This window comes from Equus przewalskii, chromosome 24, assembly GCF_037783145.1.
Source record: "Equus przewalskii isolate Varuska chromosome 24, EquPr2, whole genome shotgun sequence".
Lineage (NCBI taxonomy): Eukaryota > Metazoa > Chordata > Mammalia > Perissodactyla > Equidae > Equus > Equus przewalskii.
This window is the reverse complement of record NC_091854.1, coordinates 7,021,318-7,048,381: the sequence shown is the minus strand read 5'-3', so window position 1 is coordinate 7,048,381 and position 27,064 is coordinate 7,021,318. Positions and strand designations below refer to the sequence as shown.

At 35.5% G+C, this 27,064-nt stretch overlaps 1 protein-coding gene across 6 annotated transcripts in view; it reads left to right on the top strand.

Annotated features, from left to right (window-relative positions):
* Positions 1 to 27,064, top strand: part of MTF2 (metal response element binding transcription factor 2) — a 69,456-nt gene that overhangs the window by 16,800 nt on the left and 25,592 nt on the right. Inside the window, exons 2-5 of one of the 6 annotated variants that reach the window (XM_070592636.1) lie at positions 16,423 to 16,609; positions 26,147 to 26,163; positions 26,244 to 26,345; positions 26,471 to 26,552. Coding sequence is in view for 1 of the 6 variants with exons in the window: in XM_008529282.2 (XP_008527504.1) it covers positions 26,147 to 26,345; positions 26,471 to 26,552 (281 nt within the window). In the remaining 5 variants the exon portion in view is untranslated. Of the gene's footprint in view, positions 1 to 16,422; positions 16,610 to 26,146; positions 26,346 to 26,470; positions 26,557 to 27,064 lie in introns of all 6 variants that reach the window. The other 5 variants (XM_070592635.1, XM_070592638.1, XM_008529282.2 and 2 more) reach the window with 5 other exon arrangements.

The window sequence follows — 27,064 nt, the reverse complement described above, 5'->3', positions numbered from 1 at the left end:
TATCAATTTTTATGCCATTATGAGTATTGATGACAGTATTTTTTAAACTAATCTATATAAGAATTAAAATAATTACCTAAAAATTGATGCTGGGCTCTATTGCAGGTTTATAGTTAAATAGAGCTGTTCTACTGTTGAGTCTTATTTGGGAAACCAGCTGAACATGTCTAATTTACTATGTACTCCATTTTCTCCTGCAATCATTTGGTTTCTGGAGGGATAAAAGATGCTTCAGTATTTTCTCTAATATTTTCTCCCCAGTGGCTGCTGACACCCATTCTTTATGTTTTGATATGGGTGCTCTTAGTGTATGTATATGCACTGGCAATGAGGAGTACTGTGCTACTACTGCCTGGCCAGTTAGTGAGTGTAAGGTACCATCAGTTATGACATATCTGCATTTCTTTTTTTTAAAAAATTTTTTTAAAAGATTTTATTTTTCCTTTTTCTCCTGAAGCCCCCCAGTACGTAGTTATGTATTTTTAGTTGTGGGTCCTTCTAGTTGTGGCACATGGGACGCCGCCTCAGCATGGCTCGATGAGCGGTGCCATGTCCTTGCCCAGGATTTGAACTGGCAAAACCCTGGGCTGCCGAAGCAGAGTGAGTGAACTTAACCACTTGGCCACAGGGCCGGCCCCCATATCTGCATTTCATAGAGTTAAATGTGAAAATTATGTGTCCCTTAGTTAATGACTTTTCTAGGCACTAGGATGCACTGGAGCTCTTTAAGCAAAGGAGTGAGTGATTAAAACAGGTTTTTCTTACTGCACATTGAAAGTGCACTAAATAAGCAGTGGGGTTGGTGGCAGGGAGACCAGTTAGGAGTCCGTGATAATAGTGCAAGCAAGAGCTAATAACGACCTGAAATAAGGAAGTGGTTGTAGGAGATATTTGAGAGGTGATCTTTAAGGAAGAATCAGCAGAATTTGGAGGGTTAGGGAAGAGGAAGGATCAGGGATAACAAATTTCTGGATTGAGAGATGGTCAAATAGTAATGGCATAACTGAGATATGGAAGACTGGAGAAAGGGGAGGAATTTGAAAGGAATGTCAGTTTTGTTAAAGGTGCTGGGGGAATCCAGGTTGAGATGTCTAATGGGCAATTGGCAATAAGAGTCTGAAGCTTGCAAGGTAGGTTGGGGCAGGAGATAAGAGATTTAGAAATTGTCAACAGATAAAAATTAGGTGAAGCATTAGGAGAGTATGACTACTTAGGACAAGCAGAACATAGAGAACAGGAAGAGGGAAACCTAGGCAACTCTAACAATTAAAGGGTTGGCAGAGGAAAAAGAATCAGTACAAGAAACGTCAGAGGGGTGGGAGAACAGTGACAGGTATCTCAGAAACCAAAGGAAGTGAATTTCAAGAAATAGCTCACGAGCATCAATTATTATACAAAGATTGGGTTCAGTGAGAACTGAAATTAGAGCATTGTCTGGTGTATTTGGGTATTTGGTCATTTGGAGGTCTTTGATGCAGTTGTTAACAGTAATGAGCACAGTAAATCTGCAGTGAATTAAGTGGAATGTGCATTTTTAAGTTCAGTGGTGAAAAGAATGAGAAAAATGAAGAAATAATTTGTAAGGACTTTTTTGGTTGTTTTTAATTTAATTTTGGTTATGGCAGATTTGCACCAAGGAGAGTTGGAGATTTAAAATAAAGGAAAGGAAATAACTGATAAAGTGAGGCTCTTGATGTGAGATTTCTCTCTGATACTGGAGAGAAGAGGCATGTCCTCCTTAGAGAAGCCAATTACGTACATGCTTTTGTGGGTAGGTTTAGGGAAAAAGGGGTGGGAGAAAGTTGAGGAATTTCATATGTTAATAGCTTCTGTTTTCTCTGAAATATGACCCTACCTTGTGAGTGAAGGAGTTGAGTGCCCCAAAGACCTTCCACCAAGTTCCTCCCTCTGAAGGTGTGTACATAGCAGAGATGGTTATAAGTTTTTTGAAAAAAGTTCTTTGTGCATCAATTACTGTGCATATATGTCTAGTTGTAGCACCTAAGCTTTTTGAAAAATACGTAATTATTGTTTTCTCCTGCTTTCAAGTTCCTTGAGGCCAAGAGACCAGGTCTTAATCATCTTGGACTTTGAGCTCTTTGAGGATTGTCTGGCACAGAAACCACTTTACGATTCCTAAGAGAGTGGTTTTTTTTTTTTTTTTTTTAGAATTACAGTGTCATAATATTAAGATGCTTTAAACATATAGAAACAAAATAAAATAATTTTCATTAAGAAGAGAGAGCATCATTTCCTCCTGTCCTCAATGTTAGTTTAAAGTTCCTTTTTGGGTACTTCAACACCTTATTGACAGGAGTTTTTGATATCAGTTCATGGATTCTCCGTTAGATACATAGAAGAATAGTTTATGCAACTCTGGTTAAGAGCAGCTACCTAGTACCAAAAATACATTTATACTAAATTTCAAAACATTCTTATCCAAGTATAGTTTTGGATCCTAATGATGTTACCTCTTAATCATGAGTTAATATCAACAAATACCATTGGTTGCCTGTCTTGAAGCCAGTACTGTATTTTGGTACTGTATGCTGTGAAGAATTCATTTTCTTATTTGTTCAACAAATATTATTGAGGACCTTCTATGTGGGATATATTCTTAGATGCTAGAGATACATGGAATATGCAGTATTTTTGAGAAGGGAGAAACACACAAACACACATGAAACAAGTAAAAGCACAGCATCAGTCAGCTCTGTAATTTTTTTCACTAAAACTGTCTAACTTGACTTGAATCATGAGGAAACAATAAGGCAAATCCAGAATGTGTAGTATGCTACCAAGACAGCTGACTTCAAAACATGTTGACTGTTTAAAAAAAACCCCCAAAACCCCCAAGGTTACAGTTGAGATTAAAGGAGACGAAAGAGACATGACAAATGCAATGTGCGAACTTTGTATCCTAGATTTTGAAAAGGGCTTTAAAGAACATTTTTGTGTCAAACGGGAGAATTTGAACTGTAGATTAGGCGATAATGTTAAATTTGCTGGGTATGATAATGACCTTGTGGTTATATAGGAGAAAGTTTATTGTTTTAAGGCGATATGTGCTGATATTTATGGGTGAAGTGTCATGGTGGCTGCAACTTCCAAATGGGTCAGCAAAAAAAGTATGTGTGAGAGAGATAAATGTGAAATATTAATTGGTGAATCTAGGTGAAGGGTATACTGATGATTATTATATTCTTTTGATTATACTTGGCAATTTTCAAAATAAAAAATTTGGAAAAAATCTAATTATAGGTTTTTGTATAGCTTTAAAGAACAAGAGTTCTCTGATAGAGAATATTGTAGAGTACAACTACTTTGATAGAATTACTTAGAAGAATCAGCTATGAACGAGTGGGGAGAGCAGTTTTGGTAGTAGGTACAGTATGTATGAATGTCTTGGGTGGGAAAGATCTTGGTTTTTGAAGAATAGAAAGGAGGCCTGTATGGCTAGATCTTGAGAGGCATACTCCTATGGGAGGAGAAAACTAACGTGATACTTTATATATAGCATTTTCAACCTAGTAAATACCCTAATGTCCCAGTTTTGTTGTTTTTTGAACTATTTATAGAGTCCCTTTGTATTTATTTGTATGAGACTTTTAAATGCAGAGCTTTGAAAAAGTAAACTAGAGACACTTGTACTTAAGCTTTTATTGAGTCAAAATCAGGGGCAGCCAGCTATTCCGATCCCAGGAAATTTAACAACCAAGTTGAACCATCTCTAGAAATGCATTTCATCATTAGTAGACTTAAATTAGGCCTATAAAAGCCTGAGAGGATGGCGCAAATGAAAGGCTAGCCAGGGTTCTGCTCTAGTGTACACAGGGTCGTTAGAAGTTGGAACTGACTCCAGGGCACTAACAACAAATAAAAGCCTTGTGGCTAAATATACTATGAACAAGAGGCTTGGTATTGGCGACGAATGACCTGAGTTCACCACTTGTTAAGTCTGAAAATATTCTAGGCCTTCCCACTGTATTTTGTGACTTTGGTTCCTAATTGGGATCCAAAATGACAAATATGTAGAATAACTTAGTCTGTCTCAGAGACAATGTGACCTACTAGAGTTTACCATTTTAAGAGTCAAGAGTTTTGGGATGTAGTCCAGCCTTACCTGACTTTGTTTAGAACTTCAAGGAAGTGATTTTACTTTTGAGTTACAGATTTCTTATTTGTTAAAGGGAGTAGTAGTCTCCCTGTTCTATTTTATGGCATTGTTAGTGGGAAAATGAGAAGTGAATGCTCTTGAGAAAGTTAAACACTATAGTAAGGTGAAGGTATTTTCAAGCCCTTTTAATCTATCTGGTCTGCTACCCAAGATCCAGGACATGCTTTTCTTTTAGGAATTAGAACTTCTTAACTCTAGGGCAGAGTTAGTGGCTTGCAGCAAGGATACCTCAGTTCTGATATTTCTTCCTCCCTGGTCTTGGGACTAAATTCTGCAGGAGTATGATAAGAATTCTGAGCTTTCCATTCAGTTCAGTTTTTGCGCAAATTGTTAGTGGAGTTTCATTTATGTATTATAATCAACCTTACCAGTTCTGAACTTGAACATGAATGTGTATACTTAACTTGAAGTTATCCATGATTTTTATGTATAAGCATTATTGATTAAGCATTATTAGTTTTAGTATTTTAAATCTGTAGTTACCTGCTGTCTATTGCATATGCAAGATAACTTATCACCTGACAACTAATATATCATCAGAGATCTGCAAACTATATTATTAGCTAGTATTAAAATGTCATTGTGGAGACAGTATGTTTTCCATTTGCACAAATAATTTAGGATGACTGTGGATGTCGTGATGAAACAGCTTAACCAATCGTCATTTTTTTAATCTCATATACTCTTGAAATTTCATACTGTATCTAAATATTTGGTATTTCTTTGCCATTCTGAAAACACTTGATATGTTACATTTAAGTGTCATTTACAATTTTTAAAAAAGTTATCTTTTTTAATAGTTTATAAAAATCTTTTTGTGATCACAAAACTGTATACTTGTTGCAGAAACCTAAACAGACAGAAATGTTCTATGAAACTATTTTATCCTAAATTTTTAGTTATTTAAATGTATTTTCTATAATTTTATGAAGAGAGCCAAAGCCACACTTACTGAAACTGTAAATGCCTCTGTCATTGCCTAATCTCTTAGGTGACTAATCTATTTTTAATTCTAGAGGGCTCAGGCCGAACCTGAGGTCGGGGTGGAGAATTTGCCTCTGCTTTTCTTTCAGTCTTCACGTGAGGTGAAATTAAGTACAATTTTAGAAGAGTTTTTGGCTTTTTAATTCTGCATTTAAGTACATGAACAAATTTGGAGTTGTGTATAGTAGAATATGTGCATTCATAGGATAGTGATGCTTGATAGATGGAGGACTTATTTATTATTATAATGTATTGTTAAGTATAGGCTTTCATTAATTCTTTGAGTAGATCATTATTAAGCACCTACTTTGTGCCAGACACTATGAAAAGTTTGAAATGCAAGTTCTGTTTGTTTACATGGAGTTAGTCAGGTCATAAATTTCTGGAAAATTATTTTGTTCTGCTTTTTTTTTTGCTGAGAAAGATTTATCCTGAGCTAACGTCTGCTGCCAGTCTTCCTCTTTTTGTATGTGAACTGCTGCCGCAGTCTGGCCACTGACAGATGAGTGGTGTAGGTCTCTGCCTAGGAACCGAACCCCAGGCTGCCGAAGCAGAGTGTGCCAAACTTAACCACTAGGCCACAGGTGCTGGCCCTTGATTCTGTTTTTATTATATCTTTTACACAGAAGATTTAGACTCAGTCATCAGTGTATGAGAGTAAGAGAGTAGGTTTGTTAGAATGTGAATATTTATGGTCAAATTATTTTTCCTCTAGTTTGAACAACTTCTCCATTCTGTAACCAGTAGCTTGTATTAATGCTTAAGTTTTTCCCAACCCAAACCTCCTTTGACCTCCTTGAGGAGCTCAGCTTTTAGAAAGAGTAAGCTAAACTCATCTGTTAGTCTTTACTTCTAAACTCTGTGTGGTCTGGTATTTGAACTTAGTGGTCATAGGTGACTTTAGAATTGTTACCTTCAGTAAACAGTTTTTTATTACTCATTTTACCTAACCTGTTAGGTACATGCTTTCTCCTTTTTCTTAGTTCTCTCTCCTTGTTTTTTATGATAGTATTCTTTCTGGATTATCTATTTCTCTGGTGACTTCTTTCCTCAGAGGATTCTTTTGCCCATCATTCAAATAATAGTTCTCCAAAGATTCCCAGATTTGACTTTCATGAACCACTACCTTTTTTTAGTGGGATGCGGATACTGTACTGACATAGGGTTGCCAGCTTTTTATTTTGGAAAGTAAGAATGCTTTTAAAAACTGCCGCTTATCACCATCATTTCGTAAAAGAAAAGATATTTTAACTTTCAAGGATGTAAGAAGGATATACTCTCAAAATATAGAATGCTCTATTAAGTTGATTAATTTTAAGTTAGTTAAAAACTCAGTATATTGTCCTTGCTTTTCTTCCTTTGCTGTAGATTGGCACTGGTCTATGGACTGACTTACATTTCAGAACCACTGCCTTAGAACAGAAGTTTCTTGAGCTGATGTAAGAGGAGGGACTGGGGAGTTCTTGTAGTCTAATGTTAGGGAGAAACTATAAAGCTTGTCGTAACATATTAAAATCTCCAAGGTAATCCTTCTGTGAAAACACCTCCCTGTTTACTTGGTGTTGGAACCCTTTTTTCATATAGCAACTATTAATATTCTGTAGAGCTGTTATTCCAGAGGATACCCTCTGGGAAATATTGCTATGGATGTTGGTGTTACCAAGGATTTGTCTTCCCTTTTATTATTTTCTATCTTTTTAAAAGTTAATTTTTAATATTTATCAAAATACTACTTTCTAAGAATATAACATCAAGTAGTTGTAAAATTAAAAAACTTAACTTAAAAGATGCAGTTTCTTATGTGTTCCTTCTACCCTTCTTAGAGGCAACTACTTTAACTTTTAGCTATTTCTTCTTTATGTTTCTACATAAGACATCGCTGTGTCTTGATTCCATCAGTTTTAGACATTTTCTTCCTGTAATGTTAGATGAGGAATTTTTCTCATAGCCTCTTCCCCCATTCTTTCAATATTCTTATACAAAAAATTTCAAACCCTATTTTCCTTTGTATGATTATATAAAACTGTTTACATATGAGCCACGTAGAATATGATATGGCAAAGTAATGATGAGAGTTAAATGTGTTAATGCATGCACAGTACTTAGTACAGTGCCAGACATTTGTTAGCTGCTTTTAGCTATTATTTCTGGGATTACATTTCTTTCTTATACAACTTTGTTTAAAAATTACCTCATTCGGGGCTGGCCCAGTGGTGCAGCGGTTAAGTTTGCATGTTCTGCTTTGGTGGCCCAGAGTTCGCAGGTTCAGATCCCAGGTGTGGATATGGCACTGCTTGGCAAGCCATGCTGTGGTAGATGTCCCACATATAAAATACAGGAAGATGGGCACGGATGTTCGCTCAGGGCCAGTCTTCCTCAGCAAAAAGAGGAAGATTGGCAGCAGATGTTAGCTCAGGGCTAATCTTCCTCAAAAAAAAAAAAAATTACCTCATTAAAAAAATAAAATTTGCTTAATTTTCTTTGAACATTGAAATCTTCAAACATCTTTCCGCTGTTCTGTAAAATGTCTTGCAGTGTACTTTCCCATGCTGTCAATCTATCATAAGATTTGTCAGTTACATTTATTTTTCTTAGAGATACTCTCCTGGAGCTCTTCTCTAATCCGAACTTGTCGCTTTGTAGATTTACTGCACTACTGTTGTCTTGGGACCTGCCTTCACAATTATCCTGGGAATTCCCTTTGCCTCTCTACCATGTTGACTCCGTTGCATCCCTTGTCTGCCTTTTATTTGGTTTACTCCGTCTCTTTGGTATCTTCTCTCAGGCCCCCCAAAAATATTCAGTGATAAATCTTTATGGACGTTATATGCCTGAAAGTGTACTTATTTTACCCTCACTCTTGAGTAATAATTTGGCTGGTTATAAAGCTGATTTTCATTCAATTTGATTTTTAGTCAGAATTTTAAACGAATAGTTGCTGTGTCTTCTAGCTTTTAATGTTGCTGTAAAAATAACGTCATTACTATTCTCAGTTCTTTCTAAGTTGCCTTTTTCTTTCTTTCTAAGCATAGTATCTTATCTTTATCCTTGATTTTCTTGGCATGGGTCTTTTTCATTCAATTTGCTGGACACCAGGCCTTTTCAATCTGGTGACTCTTGTTCTTCACTTCTGGGATGTTTTCTCTGTACATTTTTTCTGTTTACTCCTTATTGTGCTCTTACTAGTTACATGTTAGATTTCTTAGATTGATTTTCTGACTTTCTTATCTATTTTCTGTTATTATCTGTCTTTGTTGTTTCACTGAATTTTTTATTTTGGTTATAATTTTATTTCTTAGAGCTTGTTCTCTTTTCTCTTGTATAGTATCTTCATTGATGCAACATTTTCTCAAATCTGAGGATATAAGTTTTTTTTCAAAAAACCTTTTTAAAGGTAAGACAAAGCACAGATGTAGACTGCATAAAATAAATTTATAGGTTAATGAATTATTAGGAGATGAAAGCCTTTGTAACCAACCCAAAGTCAAGAAATAGAACATTGCCAGCCAACCCAGAAGCCTAAATTTCAATCCTCCTGTCCCCAAAGGGGGACAGCCATTCTGACTTTTATAGTAAGTAATTTTTTTCTCTTATAGTCTTATTATGCAAGTTTACATCTTAAAGATTATTGTTTAATTTTGCCAATTTTTAAATATATGTTTAAAATTTTTTTCATTTACAGGTTCCAGCTTGCATCTGGCCTCTTTTTTTCCTTTAGTGAGGAAGATTGGCCTTGAGCTAACATCTGTTGCCAATCTTCCTCTTTCTGCTTGAGGAAGACGGTTATTGAGCTAACATCTGTGCCAATCTTCCTTTTTTTTTTGTACGTGGGATGCTGCTGCAGCATGGCTTGATGAGCGGTGTCCAGGTCCACACCCGGGATCCAAACCCGCAAACCCCGGGCCACTGAAGCAGAGCGTGTGAACCAACCAGTATGCCACTGGGCTGGCCTCTCATCTTGCCTCTTACTGTGTGGGTGCAGTTGATTTGCAGAAGAAACCAGGTCATTTGACATGTAGCTTTCCCAGCCTGGATTTTGCTGATTATATCCCCATTGTGCAATTAAACATTCTTTCTCTGCATTTTCTGTTAATTGGTGGCTAGATCTAGAGGCGTATCAGATTCAGCTTTGCTTTTTTTTTTTTAACAAGACTACTTCATAGGTGTGGTGGATTCTCTCATCAAGAATCGTCTAATATCTGATTGTTTTTCTTGTGCTATGGTGCTATCAGTGCTAGGGCACTGATGCTTAATGCATAGATCCATTTATTCATTAGGTCTTGCAAAATGATGATTTTAAAAATTCACTCGTTTATTTTTCATTTATTGGCTTGAATATATTTATAAAGAAAACTTAACCCTATTTTCAGTAGGCACTTCACCTCTTCCCGTCTCTGTGCCTTGTGTTTCCCTTGATTCAGTTCCTTGAAAGAATAAATTTTTTATCTTCTGGTGGGATATGCAGAGTAGAAGATATGGCTTGGGAATCTAACTGTCCTTTTATACAGACTAGTGTATATTATTCTATTCTTCATGCCCTACCTGACCTCTGCCTTTAGAGTCTGGTGCCACCAGTTCTTCAGTCTTTTGGGGTTCTATGGGACAAATGGTTTTCTTCTCATTGTTCTTTCTGCTGGGCACTTAAGTATTTAATCTTCTTGCTCATTTTACGAGTGTTTATTATTCTTTCAGCTGTTTTCCATTTTCATATATTATGGTTTGGAGTTTCACATGTACTGTAGTATGATTGAAGATGGAATGTGCTTTAATTTTTTCTTTTCTCCTTCTCTTAGAGTGAGAAGGAGTAGAGAAATCCCTGCTATCTTAATAAAGTTCTTCTCATTCTGTTTCTCTTTTCATTTCTATCTAGGGCTCCAAATACCATCAGTATTTTCATGATTTCCAGATCTTTGCTTCCAAACCTTATTTTCTTTCTCAGCTGTTTCTCTTTATATCCAGCTGCTTCCTAGATTTCCTGATTCATCTCCAGATATTTGCCAGTTTTATCAGTCTTTTGAAGGACCAGTTTTTGGTGCCATTGACTCTTTCTATTGTATCTTTTTTTTTCTTTCATTAATTCCTGTTTTTAAATTTTTCTTTACTTTTCCTTGGGTTTAGTTTCCTTTTTTCCATCCTCCAACATGAGATGGATACTTAATTTTCACTCCCCCCCACCCCCGATCTTTGCTCCACATTTTATTAGTTGAAAACTTACTCCAACTGGTGAAATAAAAATGACAACCAGGTCTTTCTTCATTTCAATCTCTGGTGTGACCCTGCATCCACTATTGTGCTTTTTTCTTTTTTTAAATTCAGGTAAAATTGACATATAACATTATATTAGTTTGAGATGTACAATATAATGATTCTATATTTGTGTATATTGCAAAATGATCACCACGATAAGACTAGTTAATATCTGTCATCATACACAGAACATTTCTTTTTCTTGTCATGAGAACTTTTAAGATTTACTCTTAGCAACTTTTTTTTTTCTTCTTCTTTTTCTCCCTGTACATAGTTGTATATTCTAGTTGTAGATTCTTCTGGCTCTGCTGTGTGGGACGCTGCCTCAGCATGGCCTGAGGAGTGGTGCTAGGTCCCTGCCCAGGATCCAAACCTGCAAAACCCTAGGCCACCAAGGCGGAGCACGCAAACTTACTCACTCGGCCATGGGGCTGGCCCCTCTTAGCAACTTTTAAATATGCAAATACAGAGTTAACTATTGTCACCATGCTGTACATCACATCCCCATGACTTATTTATTTTATAATTGGAAGTTTGTACCTTTGACCCCCCCTTTACCCATTTCTCCCACCTTCTACCTCTGGCAACCACCAATCTGTTTTCTGTATCTGTGAGCTCAGCTTTTTGTTGTTGTTGCTTTAGATTCCACATATAAGTGAGATCATACGGTATTTGTCTTTCTCTGACTTATTTCACTTAGCATAATGCCTTCCAGGTCCATCCATGTTGTTGCAAATGGCAAGATTTTATTCTTTTTTATGGCTGAATAACATTCCATGGTATATGTACACCACATTTTATTTATCCATTCATCCACTGATGGATGCTTAGGTTGTTTCCATATCTTGGCTATTGTAAATAATGCTGCACTGAACATGGGAGTGCATATATCTTTTTGATTTAGTGTTTTTTGTTTTCTTGGGAAATGTACCCAGAGTGGAATTGCTAGATCATATGGTAGTTCTGTTTTTAATTTTTGGAGAAACCTCTATACTGTTTTCCATAGTGGCTGCACCAATTTACATGTCCACCAACAGAGCACAAGTGTTCTCTTTTCTCCACGTCTTTGCCAACAGTTGTTATTTCTTGTCTTTTTGATGATAACCATTCTGACAGACTGAGATGGTGTCTCATTGTGGTTTTGATTTGCATTTCTCTGATGATTAGTGGTGTTGAGCCTATTTTCATGTACCTGTTGACCATCTGTATGTCTTCTTTGGAAAATATCTATTCAGATCCTCTGCCCATTTTTTAATCAGATTGAGTTTTTGCTCTTGAGTTGTATAAGTTCTTTGTATATTTTGGATATTAACCCCTTATCAGATACATGATTTTTGAATATTTTCTCCCATTCAGTAGGTTACCTTTTAATTTTGTTGATGTTTTCGTCTGCTATACAGAAACTTATTAATTTGATGTAGTCCCACTTGTTTGTTTTTTGCTTTTGCTTTTGGTGTCAAATCCAGAAAATCATCGCCAAGACTGATGTCAAGGAGCTTACCGCCTATGTTTTCTTCTGGGAGTTTTATGGTTTCAGTTCTTATATTTAAGTCTTTAATCCATTTTAAGTTAATTTTTGTGTATGGTGTAAGATAGTGGTCCAGTTTCATTCTTTTGCATATGGCTGTCCAGTTTTCCTGACACCATTTATTGAAGAGACTGTCCTTTCACCATTGTGTATTCTTGGCTCCTTTGTCATACGTTAGTTGACCATATACGTGTGGGTTTATTTCTGGCCTCTCTATTCTATTCCATTGTCTATGTGTCTCTTTTTATGCCAGTAACATACTGTTTTGATTACTATAGCTTTATATTGTAGTTTGAAATCAGGAAGTGTGATGCCTCCAACTTTATTCTTCTTTCTCAAGATTGCTTTGGCTGTTCAGGGTCTTTTGTACTTCCATACAGATTTTAGGATTGTTTGTCCTATTTCTGTGAAAAATGCCATTGGATTTTTGATAGGGATTGCACTGAATCTGTAGATTGCTTTGGGTAGTATGGACATTTTAACAGTATTAATTCTTACAGTCATGAGCATGGAATATCTTTTCATTTATTTGTGTCTTTAGTTTCTTTCATTGATGTCTTATAATTTTAGTGTACAAGTCTTTCATCTCCTTGATTAAATTTGTTCCTGGGTATTTTATTCTTTTTGATACAGTTGTAAATGGGATTGTTTTCTTAATTTCTCTTTGACAGTTTGTTATTTGTGTATAGAAATGCAACAGATTTCTGTATATTGGTATCCTACAGCTTTACTGAATTTGTTTATTTTAACAGTTTTTTTGGTGGAGTTTTCTATATATAGTATGTCATCTGCAAATAGTGACAGTTTTACTTCTTCCTTTCCAGTTTGTATCCCTTTCATTTCTTTTGTTGCCTAACTGCTCCGGGTGGTATTTCCAACTGTGTTGAATAACAGTGGAGAGAATGGGCATCCTTATCTTATTTCTGATCTGAGAGGTAAAGCTGTCAGCTTCTCACTGTTGAGTATGGTGTTAGCTATGGGCTTGTCATATATGGCCTTTATTATGCTGAGGTCCTTTCCTTTTATACCTCTGTACCTTGTTGAGAGGTTTTATCATAAATGATGTTGAATTTTGTCAAATGATTTTTCTGCATCTGTTGAGATGATCATATTTTTATCCTTTATTTTATTAATGTGGTATATCACATTGATTTGTGGATATTGAACCATCCTTGCATTGCCGGAATAAATCTCACTTGATCATGGTGTATGATCTTTTTAATGAATTGTTGAATTCAGTTTGCTAGTATTTTGTTGAGGATTTTTGCATCTATGTTCATCAGGAATATTGGCCTGTAATTTTCTTTTCTTGTGGCATCCTTGTCTGGTTTTGGTATTAGGATAAGTATGTGTTCTCTCCTCTTCTATTTTTTGGAAGTGTTTGAGAAGCATTGGTCTTAATTCGTCTTTGAATGTTAGGTAGAATTCACCAGTGAAGCCATCTGGTCCTAGACTTTTGTTTGTTGGAATTTTTTGATTACTGATTCAATCTCCTTAGAGGTAATGGGTGTGTTCAGGTTTTCTGTTTCTTCATGTTTTGGTTTCTTTAGTTGTTTTGTTTCTTCGGTTTTGGTAGATTGGATATTTCTAGGAATTTATTTCTTCTAGGTTGTCCAATTTGTTAGTGTACGATTGTTCATAGTACTCTCTTATGATCCTTTGTATTTCTCTGGTAATAGTTATGTTTCCTCTTCCCTTTCTGATTTTATTTATTTAGGTCCTCTTTTTTTCTTGGTGAATCTAGCTAAAGGTTTGCCTATTTTGTTTATCTTTTCAGAGGACCAGCTCTTAGTTTCATTGATCTTTTCTGTTGTCTTTTTAGTCTCGATTTCACTTATTTCCACTCTGATCCTTGTTATTTCATTCCTTCTGCTAACTTTGGACTTTCTTTGTTGTTTTTTCTAGTTCCTTGAAGTTTAAAGTTAGGTTGTTTATGGAGATTTTTCTTTTTTCTTGATGTAGGCATTTATTGCTATAAACTTTCCTCTTAGAACTGCTTTTGCTGCATCCCATATGTTTTGGTATGTTGAATTTCCGTTTTCATTTGTCTCAATATATTTTTTATTTCTTCTTTGACCTATTTGTTGTTTTGGAGCATGTTGTTTAATCTCCACATGTTTGGGAATTTTCCATGTCTTTTCTTGTAATTGATTTCTAGTTTCATACCATTGTGGTTGGAAAAGACTGTAAGAAGAGACACAGAAGGACATTACGTAATATAAAGAGGTCAATACAGCAGGAGGATATAATATTTCTAAGTATTTATGCATCCAAATAGGAGCATCTAAATATATAAAGCAAATATTAACAGACGTAAAGGGAGAGAAATAGACAGAAATTATAATAATGTAGGGGACTTTAATACCCCATTTTCATCAATGGATAGATCGTCCAGACAAAAAAATCAATAAGAAAACATTGGCCTGAAATGACATGTTAGACCAGGTGGACTTAACAGATATATACAGAACATTCCATCCAAAAGCAACAGAATACACATTCTTCTCAAGTGCACATGGAACGTTCTTTAGGATAGATCATATGTTAGGCCACAAAACAAGTCTTAGTAAATTTTTTCTTTTCTAATATAGATATTTTAAGACTTATCTAAGTGCTGCTTTAGCTGCCTCCTACAAGTTTTAATAATATGTGGTATTTTTGTTGTTGTTCGATTCAGAATACTTGCTAATTTCCAGTATGATTTCTTTTTTGGCTCATGGATTATTTAGAAGTATATGTCTTGATTTCCAAACTTTTAAGTTATCTTTTTAATGATTTTTAGTCTTAAATCATTGCAGTCAGAGAACATAACACTGTATGATTTTATACGTTGAAGTTTGTTGAAACTTGCTTTATGACTCAGTATGTGGTCAGTTTTTATAAAAATTTTGTGAAGCAGATGTTCCTTCTTGAGTGAGCATCAATAACTTATTCTTGCTACTGTTTTCCTCCTGATTTCCCTCATACCATCCTCCCACTTTCCCAAGGTGAAAACCTGGGAGTTATTCTAAATTTCTCCTTTGCTCTTAATATCAAATGAAGTTAATTCTTAATAACTGTCCATTCCATTTTAAAAATTATTTCTTAATGTAGGAGTAATACCATGATTATTAAAATAAATCTTGGAAAATATAAAATATATATAAACTAGGTTACTCGAAGTCCTGCTACCCAGCCCTTTTTCCGCTCTAACACCTTCATGGCCCTAATTGAGTTTTTCTTTTTTTGTTCATAGATTATTACCCATTTATTAGGGTCCTCATCTTTTCTCTCCTTTGCATAGCATTTATTTGTTTGTTTATTCATTCAGCCAATATTCAACCTATTACGTACCAGGTAAAGGGAAATACAGTAGTGAACTAGACAGAGAGGCAAGGTCTCTAATGGAGCTTTTATAGCTTGGGCCCTTTTCATTTGTCCAGTGTTATCTCTGCCACTTTCTTTCTCTTATAATTTGAGCTGTAACTATACTGAAGTTTTGTTCCTAGAAAAGTGTCTGTTTTCTCTGTATTTTGTGCTTTTGCATATGTCTCTAAAGTTCATCTGGGAAGCTACTACTAATTTTTCAGGTTAAAAGCTGAGTGTTGATGAAGTCATGACTGACCCTGTGTCTTACTCCTGGATAGATTAGAAATTATTCTTTTTGTGTTTATTCATTATAGGAATTATATATAGTTTTTGTGTGCTGCACAGCATGAGTGTTTATTTCCCCACTTAGGCTAGTTCCTTTGTGTTATGTACTATATCCTTCCATATTTGTTTCTCTTAACTCTCAGCATAGTACCTGGCACAAAGCAGATATTCAACAAATATTTGTTGAATGACCACAGCCATAGAGTTTAAATAAAATCATCATGTTTCCCTTAACTTTCTTTGGACTCTTACTCAACATGGTTTGGGGAGTGGGCTATTTTGGTTGGTTAAAATGTTCTGGTTAATTAAAAAGTGTATTTATTCTAAGATACCGGTTTTTAACTATAAGCAATTAGCAGTTTGGGAAACAAAAATATAAGTTAGTTGTTTGTAATAAGGCTGCATTTTTGCATATAAGGCATTATAAATGGGAATTAGGATTCCAAGTCAACCAATCCATAATTTGTAATATAAATTATTTACAGTGTTCCTAATACTTATTACCCATTGTAATGGCTTCACAATTTAACCTTGTGCTCTAATGAATGCCTTTCTTCTCAGTGTTGCCTTGCTGTGAGACTAAGGTTTCTGCTAATTCTGAGCCAATAGTAGCAACCCTCACCAGGGGTCCCAGCAAGGTGAGGGATGAGAGTCTAACATCTACAGATGGTAGAAGTGAGATGTTTGTATCTTAAACAGATGGATACTACCCACCCACACCCAGCTGTCTGGCCCCTCAGGTAAAGAATGTGGAGGGCGTTCTTAAATGGTAAGTCCCTGAAGAAAGACCTCCGTATTTTGGCATTTAGAGGTTTTCAGACTAAATGTTGCCTTCCCACCTAATTTCCCTAAGGTAAAGCTCAAGACTTTGTAAGTCCTACATCACATACAAAGAGCTCTGAATTCTTATAACTTCAATCTTAAATATCACTGGACAACTAAGAATCACTAATTCGTTGAGGAAGGCCTGATGCGTGAAAGGAGAGCCCAAGATAAACAGATGGATAGACAATGGAAAGGGTTTACTGAGAGCTGAACAGGTATGACTGAAAGATAACCTTCCATCTAGACATATCCTTATGAAATTTGAAGGCATCAAAGATAAAGGCAGATCCTTAAAAACTTCCTGAGGGAAAAAATGCAGTAACCTACCAAGGAGTGAAAATAAGAATGACCTAGATTTTTCATCATCAGTGCTAAGTGCTGAATGTAGTATAGGAATACCTTCAAACTTCTGAGGGAAAATTATTTTCATAAAATTCTGTATCCAGGAAATTATTAGTCAGTTGTGAGAGTAGGACTGACATAGTTTTAGATACATAAAGGCTCAGAAAATTTACATGCACACTCCTTTTTATTGCAAGCCACTGCTCCAGCAAAAGAAAACAGTGATAAGGGAAACTTCAAAGATGACAAAGTCTAGAGGGTAATCAATCCAGATTGGTGCAGGAACATGGAGAACTCTAGAAGCAAGAGTTACCTGGGGAATAAAGAAAGGTTTGAAATTATCCTTGACCATTTGAATCAAGGAGGCACTAAAGGGACGCATTAATAAGCATTTCCAGGAAAAATGAAAAGTGAATAAGAGTAATTAATAAGAATATGCCCTTTAGCTTTGCAATGATTAACATTTACTGTTTTAATTAAGCAAAATATTTTACTGATTTAATGAAGATAGTACAGTAAGATTTGTAGAGGATGGGAATTGATGATTATCATTTTTTTAATAATAAGTCAGATCTGAAATTGATCAGTTAAAAAAGAGACGTATAGGGGCCAGACCCATGGTCTAGTGGTTAAGTTTGATGTGCTCCACTTTGGCGGCTTGGGTTCAGTTCCCGGGTGTGGAGCTGCACTGCTCGTGGGCAGCCATGCTATGGCGGTGACCCACATACAAAACAGAGGAAGATTGGCACAGATGTTGGCTTAGAGCGAATCTTCCTCAAGCAAAAAAAAAGAGGAAAGATTGGCAACAGATATTAGCTCAGGGCGATCTTCCTCAACAACAACAACAACAACAACAAAAAGTAAATAAAAATTAAAAAGAGAAATATAAACACATTATTTAGAAATATGGAGATATCTCCCAGAAGAAATAGCTGAAAGAGTTTAAAAAGCACCAGCCTCTGGAGAGCAGGACTGGGATGTGGGAAATGATGGGTGGGTAACTACTGCATTTCATTTTAATCCTTTCTATACTACTTGATTTTAGATAAATGTATGCATTATGATGTTTTATTTCTAAAACTAAGGACTCGAGTAGAGTCAGCCATTAAGCTGCCTGCTTTATGCTTTCTATTCTCTAGGTCCTACCCTGGTTGGTTCCCTTTGATGTTCTACTTGCAAGGAAACCTTAACCAGAAAGAAGGTCCCAGGCTTCATTTTAGTACACCTGCCTCAAAAGATAAAAGAATTCCTTACCCATAGCTTTAATTTAGGGCCAAGCTTCAGTAGATTGCCTTCTGCTTCTTTTGTACCTGGGCACTATACTTTGGCCCTGCTTGACCTCATGAATTTGACCATATCTTTGTGAAAGGCCCGGCTAACAGTGGCACCATTGTTAGGTTACGTTATATCCTTCACATGGGATTCACCCACACATGTGCTACTTTTTCCAGGGAAGGGAAATAAATTGTGGGAAAGAGCCTGGAAAAGATGGCAGCTTTTGCTTTTTAAGATGAGATTGGTCAAGACCTGTGATGCTTGGGGTTAGGATAACAGCAGAATAGATTTTTTTCTTCCCTTTCTCTCTTAGTCGTGCTGATCTTTTCCTGCTATTGTGTACTCTTTTGACTTTGTGGAATGAGGCAAGTCAAAGGAAGAGGAGTGCTCTAGTGGGAGGTGGCAATGCAAAGTGGGACTAGGTTTTCTTCTTCCTTTCCTCCCTTAGCTGCCAAGTAGTACTTGTGGGCTGAAGAATACTGGCAATAGTACTAGAGACATGGTTATGGTGGATCTGTCATGGCTGATTGGGGTTATCAGAGAGGGGATGGGAACCCTCAGCAGTACAGTAGAGGGATGAAAGTTCCTACTGGGGAGGTGAGTGCTGTGTTGGGGTAGTGGCATTTGGCTCTTAGAGACTGCTTTTAATTAAATTACCAGTTAATGCTGGTATAATTTACTGATTATTTATGAGTTCCTACTACATTCTGGGCACTGTGCCATTCTGGGCACTGTGCTAGCTACTAGGAAAGTAATGGTAAACAAAAATGGGACTGTCTTTTACCCTTTCAGTACAAACAGTTTAGGGAGTGGGGAGTAGATAAAGACAGGTAGGTAGGCAAGTGGAGCACCATGTGAGAAGTATAACGATGGGAGAACTGTAGCACACACAAGCTTCTAACCTGAACTTGGTGGGTGGAACCTGAATCAGGAAAGAAGCCTTGAGAAGGAAAGCCAAGTTGTTCCTACCAAAATCTTGGGCCCTAAAGATAGGGACCTTGACTGTCTTATTCACCAGGCCTAGAACAGGTACTCATTAAATATTTATTGAAAGAAAAATAATTAACCTGAAAGTGAGTTGAATTTCTTGATATTTCTTCCACCATCTATTGAGAAATTATACTATGTCAAGTTCCTAACCCATGTTTTTTAATGTTAGCCTCATAGTAGTCCTCAGAGATTATCTCAGACAGATGAAATAAATGGTTCATGGTCTTACAAGTAATATTCAGATAGTTTCCTTGTTACCTGGGGGAATAAATTTGGGAATGGATGAGAAAGAAAAAAAGCCACACTGTTTGAATTGTGCATCCGGTTCCCAAGTTCTTGGATCAGCTTCTTATTTATTGTGAGAGTAGTAAACCAAGTAGGAAGAAGTGGCTTGAACCCTTGGTCTCCACTTTGTTTCAAGGGAGGAAACTTCTTTGTCCAGGCACTCTCTTTCAAGATGAATATCAGTAGTAATGATGAAAAAAATGCTTGTCTAATGATAATATTATTATAGATAGGAATAGTCTCTGTATGTGTTGCCAAATAGTAAAAGCAGATAGCAAATAGTTTGTTGGTGGTGACTGTTCTTGAAATATGACTTAACTTCTACCACTCTGTCACCTGTATTGTATATTATGAGGAGCCTGATGTATTGTAGTAACAGTGGAAAAGTGTGCTACATCATCCCAAGTCTGCGGTCAGCATATGTCCAGTTTCCTCAGTCAGATCCCTGCTCTCAGTTACAGTCGTCTTAACATACCCGCTTGAATATATTTAATATATATCCTTGCATATGTGTGTGTCCTTGTAAGATACATAGTGTTATATATGCATGTTTTTAGTTTGCATAAATGATAATTGTGCTGTAAATTTTCTTCTGTTTTCATCAGTATATTTGCAAGATCCTTCTGTGTTGTTGAATGTATGCTCCACTTCTAAGATCACAACAATATTCTACATTTTCTAGTTAGATTTCAAATTTTGCATTTTAGTTTTATGTCTTTAATCCATCTAAAGTTCACCTTTTTGTGTATTGTGAATTAGAGATGTAACTTTTTCTACATTTAAGTGAGGCAGTTTCCACAATATTATTTACTAAATAATGCATCCTTTCTATGCTGATTTGTGAGATCACTTTTGTCATTTATCAACTTCCCATAAATGAGTCTGTTTTGGAGATACCCATTCTGTCTATTGGCTGTTCCTTAACAGTACAGAACAGTTTTTCTCTGTATCTTCTGTACTTTCTTTTCACTGTATTTTCACAGTATCTCATAGGGCAGGTCTTCCCCAATTTGTTCTTCCTTTTAGAAGTTGACTTAACTGTTCTATGGACTTGTAGTTTTTCTTATTAATTTTATAAAATGTTTGACCTCAAAAAATCTTGCTGGGATTAATTGGAAATGCATTGAATTTATACACTAAAAATTGTCTGCCAAATATAGTGAAATTTAACTTGCATCAACTCCATTTGGGAGAAGCAGGCGTATTCTAGACACTATTAACATCTTGTATAATGAAAAGTTATGGACTGGAGGTTTAATGGGTGTTGGGAAGAGCAGGGAGCACCTTATATAACCCACTAGCGGAAGTAGAAAGTACAGAGTTTAAGGATAAGGCATGTGGGCTAACTCCTTTATTTGTTTTGGTTTTCTGTTTAAATTTTCTCTGGTCTTACTGCTTTAATGGGAGAGGCTGCCTAGCCTGGATGCAAGATGAGAGATCTAGCTTTGTAGCTACTGATCAGAGTCACATAAGCCCCTAGACGTAGTGATTCCCCTCTATCAAAAGGTCTGTTTATCGTGGCTCTTTTACAGTGTATGAACTGGGAAAAATATTTCCAACATGTATAACAAAGTGTCATTCATGATATATAAGATGCTCTTGAAAATCATTATAAAAAGAATTAACATAGTTTAAAAAATGGGCGAAGGAAATCAACTTCAGTTTCCAGAAGACATAAATTGTTAACAAACCTATGAGAAAAATACTTCTCTAATAATAATAGAAATTTTCTGTGTTGTCAAATAGCAAAAGGAGAATACTCCCTGTTAGTGAAGGAGGGGCCATCAAGTACCACTCTGATAGTGTCAGTCAGAATGTCAGTTGGTACCTTTTTTGGAGATTCATTTGACAACATCTATCCCATTAAAATATATACATAATATGGTTTGGGGGGAAATGGGATGTTTAAGTGAAACTGGTTGGCCAAGAGATGATAATTGAAACTGGGTGGTGAATACCTGATGAATTATTATACTTGCTTTGTCTACTTTTGTATATGTTTGTAACTTTCTACAATAAAAAGGAAAATTGTGCATATTCTTTGATACAGTAATTATTTTTTATGAATTATCCTATATAGTAGTTGGAACACTTAAAAATTGAAATGTAAAAGGATAAGATTTACATTATTGCTTGTAATAGTAAAACACTGGAAACATCCTAAGTATTCCTCAGTTGAAAAGTAGCTTAGCAGTTGATGAAAAGATTATTTTATAAACTTTTGTTTTATACTTATACAGATGGATATTATACTGTCCAAGATACATTGTTACTTGAGAAAAGTTATAGAACAGTGTATTTAAAAATATTCCACTTTTTGTTAAAACATTTATATATGTAGTATAAACATGAGAAAAATCAGGAGATTAACATTAGTTTTCTTTTGTGGGAGGAGGTAGAATGGGGGATTTTTACTTGGACTATGTATTTCTGTATTATTTATTTTACCATGCATGTTTACTTTTGTAATCAGAAAGGAAATAATGAATTCTAAAATTAGAAAAATTAATTTGGCTTCTAATAAAAGTCACATTCCAGAGAAGAGGGAAGTAATCAGTGATAGTAATGAGGGAAAAAACCTTGGTGTTGGGGGGGAATGTACAGTGTTTCTCCTACTTATGTTTTAGTTGTGGTATTATGGGTCATTTATCCTTTCCTGCTTTGTTTTCTGTAAAATTTCTTTGGGCAGAGAAATTTTAAAAGAGGATAATACTTTTTAATCTTTTTATTAATGCAGTTTTATATATGATTTATGTTCTTCATGTTGATGTGGGTAAAAGATTAGTGTGTATTTGACTTAGATGTGAATTAGCCTGTTGTTTACTCAGAGCAAAACTGAGATTATTTGTGTATGTAGTCATTTAAAAAATTTTAACTCTTTAAATATAGATTTTACTTGAATTGAACTTTAACTTTATAAATTCCATATAGCCTTTCTGCATTTTGTGTACTATACCCTATGCAGAGGACTGAGGATACAACTGTGAATAAGAGTAAGAGAGACACATTCCCTGTTTTTGGTGGAGTGTTTGGGTGGAGGATTGGTTGTGTGTGCTGGGGTGGGCTGAAGACTAAGTGGGGAAGACTGTAGGAGTGGAGACAGTTAAGTGTGTATAACTTTTCCCCAGAGGTTTGGCGGTGAATGGGAAGAAAGAAATTTAGTTGTTCTCCTCTTTTCCCTCCAAGCAAGATCTTGCAAGTTTTTAAGCATAGTTGAATACTAAGTTGAATGCTAAGGGAGGGTGCCACTAGAAAGATTTATTGAATGCTGGTTCTGATCTATACTTCTATAACCTTGGTCAAGTTATTCTGTATTCTTACAGTTACAGTTTCTTCATGTGTGAAAAGGGATCTGTGAAATTGTCATCTGTAAAAATGTCTCTATAGCATTGTTCTGAATATTAAATTATCTTTGTTCCCCTGGCACAGTAAATGACTCATAATAGGGGCCAAAAAATCATTCGTGAATGAATGAATATGCCGAACGCTTAATGTAGGTTGAGCACATAGTAATCACTGAGTAACTTTTTCCCAGAGGTTAGTTGAATGGAAGGAAAAAAATAAGGAGGTGGTGGTGGGAGTGGGCATAAGGAATCAAGGGTAACTATTATTAGATCTGGTATCATTGAAACACAATACACTAGAAATATTAGGAGAATCAGGGCAGAAACACTAGGAGGTGGAAAATAAAAACATGTTTGATATCTTATGATTTAAGGACACACGGTAGTGGAGAGTAAGATGGAGACAGACCTTGCCATCATGAAAAAGGGAGAGAATTTGCTGAAGCAATAGCAGAACATATGAAACTGTCTGGAAATGTTGGCAATTTTGATTTTTGTACATCTTTCACTCTAGAATTGGAAGATTTTAGGTCTCCTAGTAGTTACTCTGACATTCTATTGAGGTCATTTCTCACCCATTATGTTGCTCAAGCCTTGATTAGTTCCTTTATCTTAAAGGAAGCAAAATCACTCAACTGACCGGGGGATTTATAGCTTTTTACAAAGTTGCTTGCTGACAGAGTCATTTTCATACTGTGATTTGAAGGCATTAAATTGTTTCAGTGTCTGGAGAAAGAAGGTTCTCAGCCTGGGATTGAGAATTCCTGGTAGTAAAATTTATGGTAGTGATTCATATTCCATTTTTACTTCTTCCTAGTACTCATCTTGTCAGGCTTTTAAGTTTTTTAACCCCTCTAATTGTAGTACTAAAGTGCCTTTTCCTCGCAACTGACAATGGCAATAATATATGGCAGTATGTATTTCTTTATTAGAGCATGGTTCTCAAAATGTGACCTATGGGTCCTTTCAGGGGGTCTGCTGGTCAAAACTATTTTCATGATAATATTAAGATACTACTTGCCTTTCCCACATTTGTACAGATGGTGTGAAAACAGTGTTTGGTCAGACTGCTGTGTGCCTTAGCATGAAACAAGTCAGTGGCATCAAACTGTACTAGTATTCTTCATTGTTGAGCACTTACAGTAAAAAACCAAAACACACACAAAACTCTATTTTACTTAAGAACATTCTTGGTGAAATAGTAAAAATTATTTTCACTAAATCTTAACCTTGAGTTTAGGTTTAATATCATGTGTGATGAAATTGGAAGTAAACATAAGGTATTTACACCATTGTTTGAGCTGCCAGATGAACTAACAGCTTTTTCACGGAACACCATTTTTACTTGAAACAATGACTAACGTGGGTATATGGCAGATATTTCCTGGAAGTAACATACTCACTTCACTTATATTTACTTTCTTATTTACGGTTTTTGATTTTCCTCATTTTTTCCTATGGCTTGGAGTTACCATCTGGTGTCATTTTTTAACTTTAATACAATTTTGTTTGCACCATCTCCTTTGTGCTGTTATTATCAAATATATTTCTATATGTTATAGGCCTAACAATACAATTATATACATATTGTTTCACATGCTTGCATTAGAGTAAATATGCGTTTATACTGTCTTTAATAATTACTTAACTACCTTTACTAGTTTTTTTGTGTGTTTTTTTGAATTTTCACCTTGGTTTACTTGATTTCAACCCTAAGAACTTCCTTTAGTATTTCTTGTAAGGTGGCTCTGCTATCGACACATTCTCTCAGTTTTTGTTTATCTAGGACTATCTTTATTTCACCTTTATTTATTTATTTGGTGAGGAAGATTGGCCCTGAGATAACATCTGTGCCGGTCTTCTTCTATTTTGTATGTGGGTTGCCACCACAGCATGACTTGATGGCCAGTGTGTAGGTCTGTGCCCAGGATCCAAATCTATGAACTCTGGGCCACCAAAGTGGAGCATGTGAACTTAACCACTGTGCCACTGGGCCAGCCCTCACCTTTATTTTTGAAAGACAGTTTTGCTGGATATAAGATTCTTGGTTGACAGGTTTTTTTCTTTCAGCACTTTGAATATGTCATCTCACTGCCTTCTGGTTTTGATGAGAAGTTAATCTTATTGGGATTTCTTTGTACATAATGAGGTTTTTTTATTGTCACTTTTAGGATTTTCACTTTGTGTTTCACCATTTTTGCTATCGTGTGTCTGGTTATCTCTCTTTGCATTCATCCTACTTGGAGTTTGTTGAGCTTCTTGGATGTGCACATTAATGTTTTTCAGCAAATTTGGGAATATATTAGTCATTCTTCCTTTGGATATCTTTAAAATGCAGTGTGTCTTTCAAACTGAAGCATTATATCTTTTAAAAAGTAACACCTCATGCCTTCCTCCTCCCAGCCCCTGGCAACCACCATTCTACTCTCTGTCTTTATGAATTTAACTACTCTTGTTACAGCATATAAGTGGAATTATACAATATGTGTCCTTTTTATGTCTTATTTTGCCTAGCATAATGTCTTTAGGATTCATACATGTTGTAGCTTATGACAGAATTTCCCAGAATGTGTGGGTTCTTAGGCATTGAATTGAATTGAAGTTAGGCATTCCCAATTCCTAGGTATTGAAACATTTCTTTCTCCCTCACTTGTTATATTTTTACTTAACTTTTGCATTGTTTATTTTTCAATTCTTGTCTGTAGTTTTACATGTTGTTGTATGTTTAATTAGTGAAAAATATCTACATAGGGAAAGTGAAACCAAACAAACACCACTTTGTTACCTTTTTGAAAGTTGATGGTAGTATGGTATGCTGTTTATGGAATAACTGATACATAAGTTATAATGTGATTTTGGAGTACATAATTTTGGAGTCTTTTAGTAAATGATCTTATACTTCTCATTTGAGTATGATATTGTGAAATTGGTGGTTCTCAGTTTTTTTTTTTTTAACTCCCATTCTGCATATTTGAGGTACTGTGACACCTTCCTATCAATAAACAAGACTCAATTCACTGATTCCCTGTAGGGAGATCATGACTACCCATGAATATACTCAACCATCCCAAAGTGACTGGTTAGTGTGTTATATGTGTGGCATAATCACTTTTATTCTGTTTCAAGTGCTTATGAAATTGTGCCATGTAACTTCTTTTAGTTTATCTAAAACCAGTCATGAGATTCAAGGCATCTATTCCTCATGACCATAGCCTGCCTACTTCAACTTAGAGCTGTTATTTTGATGATAGCTGCCATGAATATGTTATCTTGGAGTGGTTGCTGAATCCTGGCCTCACTTAGGGTAGGCACTGAATGAATATTGAGAACTTCTATCATTTTATTTTAAACTTCTTTGTTTCTGGAGAGTATTTGTAATTTGAGGTACTCGTTATATTTTCCCTGAATTTAAAGTTTTAATCAGAAATTTTGATTAATATATGAAATACATCATTGGTATGAAATAAACCCTACAAGTAAGTTAATCTTACATATGGTCTTTTATTTCCTAAACAGAGACTCTACAGGGGCAGGTAATTCACTGGTCCACAAGCGGTCTCCTTTACGTCGAAACCAAAAGACCCCAACATCCTTGACCAAGCTGTCTTTACAGGATGGACATAAAGTCAAAAAGCCAGCATGTAAATTTGAAGAGGGTCAGGATGTCCTAGCTAGATGGTCAGATGGCTTGTTTTATCTTGGAACTATCAAAAAGGCAAGTTACCTTATTATAAGAGATCTTTTGTTGTTTTTGTTGTAAACTTTAAAAAATTTTGAATTTAAATTTAACTTTGTGTTTTTAATTTTAAAAGAAATCACCATAAATATTCTATGTTTCAGATAAACATATTAAAACAGAGCTGCTTCATCATATTTGAAGACAGTTCTAAATCCTGGGTTCTCTGGAAGGACATTCAAACAGGCAGGTGCTACTATTTCTCTTGAACATGATTTATACTAAAATTTGATTTTCTTCATCTTGTCATTTTCTAGTGTTGTCTCTTGAGTACAGTGTATTAAGATAACTCAGTCACTTTTGAGGAGAGGCTAAAAAAATGAATGTGTTCATAGTCTTCAAGGAGTTATAGACCATAGAAGAACAAGAATTACTCTGTTAGGGTAGAGGTCAGATGCATCACTGGTGCACACCTATAAACTAGCGTTAGGGTCCTTCTAAGAACTTTGAAGAAAAAGTTTTAGCCACTAATATGCGTAACACTTTGGGCTTCAATTTAACTGTTACTTGCTTATATTAGTAGAAAGTATTGTAGAGAGCTAATATTTATTGATACTACCTGCCAGATGTTTTGGGAATTAGGATATATTAAACAGGTTTAGAGTATTAGAAATAATTTATTACTAAGAATGGTTTGAAATTACTGTTTAATTATGGTTTTTTATGTTCAGATGGGAAAATGAAGCTATATTTGGGTG